Raw genomic sequence first — 4,853 nt, forward strand, 5'->3', positions numbered from 1 at the left:
CCCCCTCTCCTCCTCACCTCCTCCACTGTACTGTCCATCTCATATTACGTTAATAGTGTCCCTTAGTTATTGTGGGCTGATCAGGCCCACAGTCTACCAAATGAGTGGACGGCGAAGGCCTGAATAAATGAGACAACTGAAATGATTTCCAGGCTCCAGGAGGGTGCAACCTTATTACAGGCTTTGAGGTTCTCTGGCATGACACAGACTTCCCAGAGTGGCCCGTATTTATTAGGTTTTCAAATAAAGGAGGGGGATACTGAAGAAAATGCAGGGATCTGGGCAGGAGTTGGGAAACCTATTATGGAATTCTCCAAGTAATACTAATGGTAATTTAGGAGAACTATGTTATCTCTAGGAAGGCCTTCACCGAAAGAGTGAGATGCCTGATGCCTGCAGTGACAATCCACTCTTAGCTAATGGGGGTTGGAGCCAAAGGTCCTCAGCTGTGGCTTTATCTTGTCCTTTGAGGCGTCATGGACCCACCATTACAGGCCTCAGTAGGGACCAGTGACTCCCAAGTAAACTTGAAAGGCCAATTGCTTAATGTAAGTCCTGCTCAGAGCTGCTTCGCTGGGTCTCATTAATTCCATTTGCCATAAAACACACTAACTATAGTTTTGCCTGCAGCGATCTTCTCACAAATGTATCACAACACTAGTTAAAATCCCTTTTTGGCCGGGGGTGGTTGGTGCATGCCTGTAATCCCAGCACTCGGGAGGCTGAGGCAGGAGGATCAGTGGGTATTCAAGGCCAGCCTGGGCTACAAAGTGAGCTCAAGACCAGCCTGAACTGCGTAGGGAGACTGTCTCAAAAAGTCAAAAAAAAAAATCCCTTTTTGCACACCTGCATCTTTGACAGCGTAATCAGTGGATTCACTTACTCACATTTGATTTCCTGGCTCTTTATCAAATTATCCCTGATTATATCCCCTCCCAGTTCCATTTATGGATCTTTTCCCTGCCAGTTATGCAGAAGACCTTTGGTTCCTTCTTTCTCCTGCCAGCTGTCCTCAGAGGCTCCTGCTGCCTATCCAAGACCCAAGAATTCTTCCTAAAATTTAGAATTCATCTCAGAGCCCACCTCCTCCAGGAAACTCGCACCAGCAGCGGTGTGCCGACAAGACTGGACCCTCTGAATGTTCAGTCTTCAGCGAGGCTGCGACCTCAGACAGGGACGGGCCTCTTGCTCTGAGACGCGGCACTTCTGTCCTTGTTATGGTGCCTACACCGTGTGGCTGTCACACCTGCGCAGCACTGCGACCATCCATAGCATGTTCCCGGCCGCACTTCTGTGTGAGCGGGACAGCCTCACCGTCCCACGGGACGCCACGGGGTAGACAATGCCTCAGCCTCCAAGTGGGGGATTACAGGTTTGCACCACCACGCCCTCCTGTGTAAGTGGCCCACAGTACTATTTTCATTGGCACGTACTGTTTACAAAGAAATAAAATACATAGGAACTTTTTTGTTTGCTTCTGTGTTTTTTTGTTTTTTGGGGTTTTTTTTTTTGTCTTTTTAGAGACAGGGTCTCACTATGTAGTTCAGGCTGGTCTTGAGCTCACTTTGTAGCCGAGGCTGGTCTCGAACTCACAAAGATCCTCCTGCCTCAGCCTCCTGAGTGCTGGGATTACAGGCATGTGCCACCACGCCCGGCCTGCATGTGTATTTTTAATCACTGCTTTTAATCGTGTGCTTTCAGCTCCCCCTTGCTGCACCTACCCCTAGTGACGTCTTGGGCAGATTCCTAAGCTGGGCCCATGAGCTTCCGCATTTAGCAAGTTTTCCTCCAGAGTGAGAGTCTGCCTCGTCTTCCCATGCTGCAGGCCCGTCGGGCCCTGGGATTCTCATGAAGCCCTTGGGTCCCGGAGGAAGGAGGGGTTACAACCCAGTGCTGCTCCAGCGATCTTGGCTCTGTACGCTGCATGGCTTGGGAGACTGCCGGTCAGGCTACTGCCGCTCGTGATCCCGCCCATACGGGTGTGACCACTCATGTCCGTCAGCATCCCGGTACTCGGCGTTCAGCGCGAGACTTTGCACAGAGCCTTTGAGAGTCCAGCTTCCCCTCAGCACCCGCAGGGAGTGGACTGCAGCCCCCGCCGGCCCTGCGCACACCAGCACCCACGGCTGCTCAGGTGCCGTTTACGTAAAACGGCACGGCACCTGCATGTCAGCTATGCACACTCTTCTGCACACATCTCTAGGTCGCCCACAGACCTGACACAGTGGAAATGCTATGTAGATACTTGCTCTACTGTATTGTTTTAGGAGTAGTGAAAAGAGTCTATATATGTGCAGTATAGATGCAATTTTTTTCTTTTTTGGGGGGACAGGGTGTCACTATGCAGTGCAGGCTGGCCTTGAAATCACTAAGTAGCCCAAGCTGTAGTTCTCCGCAGGACCTTCTTACTCACCCTGAGAAAGTCATCTCAAACTCACAGTGATCCTCCTGTCTCAGCCTCCCGAGCACTGGGATTACAGGGGTGCGCCACCACACCCGGCTTCCGGTGCAGTTGCTAAACACTGTTTCCCATCTTCAGGTGCTTGGACTCACCCTTGTGGAACCTGCAGATACAAAGAGCCAGCTGTGCGCCCGGAGGATAAATTCCCATTAGAGGTTGCTCGTCCAGTCTCTGGAGAGGGGTATCAACGCCTCCCTCCAGCGGCGCAGGGCCCCCGGCCTCTCCCTACATCCTCACAAGTGCGGGTGAGACATCTTCTGCCTTAACCACGGCCCAGGCTCTGACTGGAAGAACCAGCTGACTTGGTTAAAGGCCACAGGAGTGTCCCACCGGAGACATTTCCAAGCCGTGCACACCAAGCTGGGGGGCGGGATGGGAGAGGGAGGAAAGGGGAAGCAAAGAGAAATGGTGAGAGTGTGGTTGGTGTATTTCTGGGCCATCGGACTTTACTTGTAGTTGCTGACTCGGGGGAAACTGGGACCTCTGAGTCTCATCTCCGCTGGTGTCACCTAGCTTCTGAGGCGGTGCTGAGACAGCAAATCCAAGGTGGTCTCCATAGGGCCTTCTTTTTTCTTTTGAGACAGGATCTCATTGTGCAGTTCAGGCTGGCCTTGAACTCACTATGTAGCCCTGGCTGGCCTCGAATTCATGACAATCCTCCTGCTTCAGCCTTCTGAGTGCTGGGATTACAGGCGCTGCCTTGCCTGGCTCCACAGGACCTTCTTGCTTACACTGAGAAAGGCGTCTTTTTAAACAAAATACGCGTCCAGAATTCGTGGGTGTGGGGCGTGTGACATCCTCCCAGCGCCCCCTGGGTGCCTCCCTGACTGACTGCTCCTTTGGGGGATTTTGGGTGCAGGTCCGAGAACAGCATCGTGATTCCCTGGAATCCCTCCTCACCAAACCAGCCTCAGCAGTGTCTGAGGGGAACTTGGGTCTCTCTGTTCTGTGTGCTTTTATTTTTTCTCTACTTCAGTTTTCTTTTTAAACTCAAGTCCCTCATGGGGGCGGTTAGAATACGCGTGAACTTGTATCTAGTGAAGCTAAACCCTGAACTTCGCTGTGTATCCAAGATGAAGAGCCGTTGAACTCGTGGGACACAGTCCCCGGCACGGCCTTCGTCAGCAAATGCTGGAATGATAGTGACAAGGCTGGGGAGCGCCACACACATGGATGGGGGACGCCAGGAAATTAAGGGAAGGGCCCGGAGAGGGCGGAGGGAGCTCAGCGCTGAGGTCAGGATTCCGCGCTGGGTTGGTTTCACCAGTGATGTACCAGGTTGTACCTCAGGCAGAGGCTGTAATGCCCTGAAGTTCGGTGTTAGTTCCTGTTAGTGGAAATGTTAATAACTGCATAAGGGCTGGGGATTTAGCTCAGCGGCAAAAGCGCCTGCCTGGCAAGCGCAAGGTCGTGAGTTTGGTTCCTGGTACCGGAGAAAAACCAAAAAAAATATAACTGCATAAGCCTCCCAACAGAGGAACTGCAACAATGAAAAAAAAAAAAGACAGCTTTAGGGGGAAAAAAGCACAGCAATAATGTAATTATGAGATAGTAAAATGATAATTTATACAATTCAATTACTAAAGTAGTCATTACATATAGTCATGATTATTAATTGTAGACAATACAATGTAAAAATCTTAATAGCAAAGAGCTCTGTTTATTAACATTAAGAGGGATTTTTTTTTTTCTTTTTGTTTCTTTTCTTCTCATTTCTTTTCTTTTCTTTTTTGTAGTCCTTTTGAGATAGGGTCTCGCTGTATAGTTCAGGCTGGCCTTGAGCTCACCTTGTAGCGCAGGCTGGTCTCAAACTTGCAATGATCCTCCTGCCTCAGCCTCCCAAGTACTGGGATTATAGGGGTGCACTACCACACCTGGCAAGAGGGGTGCTTTCTTAGGGCACTAGAAAATGCTGAGGAAAAGAGAAGACTGTAGGCTTTAGGGATCCACAAATGGGTTTGAATCCAGTTTCAGGCAATTGCTGAGTGAATTTGGATAAATTATTTACTGTTTCTTGCTTTCCATTTTCTCACTGAAAAATGAGAACAGCAAAGGTGTTCTTTGCAGACTGTCAGGAGGATTAAAAATCAACAGGTTTAGAGTTTCAATTATACAAAATGAGTACATTCTAGAGCTTGTTCTACAAGACTGTGCTTATAGTTATAATGCTGTATCATATATTTTAGAGTCATATTAAGAGTGTAAATCTTATGGTGTGTGTTTTTACCGCTATAAAAAAATTTTTAAATAATATGTATAAAACAGATGCTACTAGTAAAAGGAAAAAAACTAAATGAAATTATTTATTTAAAAAAAATGTCACCAGAGGACTTTAATTACTACTCATTTTTATTAAAATGATAAAAAGAGGGGGCTGGGGATTTAGCTGAGC

The 4,853-nt window shown here is 48.6% G+C and overlaps 1 protein-coding gene across 1 annotated transcript in view; it reads left to right on the top strand.

Moving 5' to 3' along the window:
* The window catches only part of Nmt2 (N-myristoyltransferase 2), a 73,755-nt gene that overhangs the window by 6,589 nt on the left and 62,313 nt on the right, over positions 1-4,853 (top strand). Inside the window, exons 3-5 of the mRNA XM_013515360.1 lie at positions 1,147-1,335; positions 2,003-2,134; positions 2,571-2,706. Coding sequence (XP_013370814.1) covers positions 1,147-1,335; positions 2,003-2,134; positions 2,571-2,706 — 457 coding nt within the window. The remainder of the gene's footprint in view (positions 1-1,146; positions 1,336-2,002; positions 2,135-2,570; positions 2,707-4,853) is intronic.

Source organism: Chinchilla lanigera, unplaced genomic scaffold (genome assembly GCF_000276665.1).
Source record: "Chinchilla lanigera isolate Chin_1 unplaced genomic scaffold, ChiLan1.0 scaffold00028, whole genome shotgun sequence".
NCBI classification, from domain to species: Eukaryota; Metazoa; Chordata; class Mammalia; order Rodentia; family Chinchillidae; genus Chinchilla; species Chinchilla lanigera.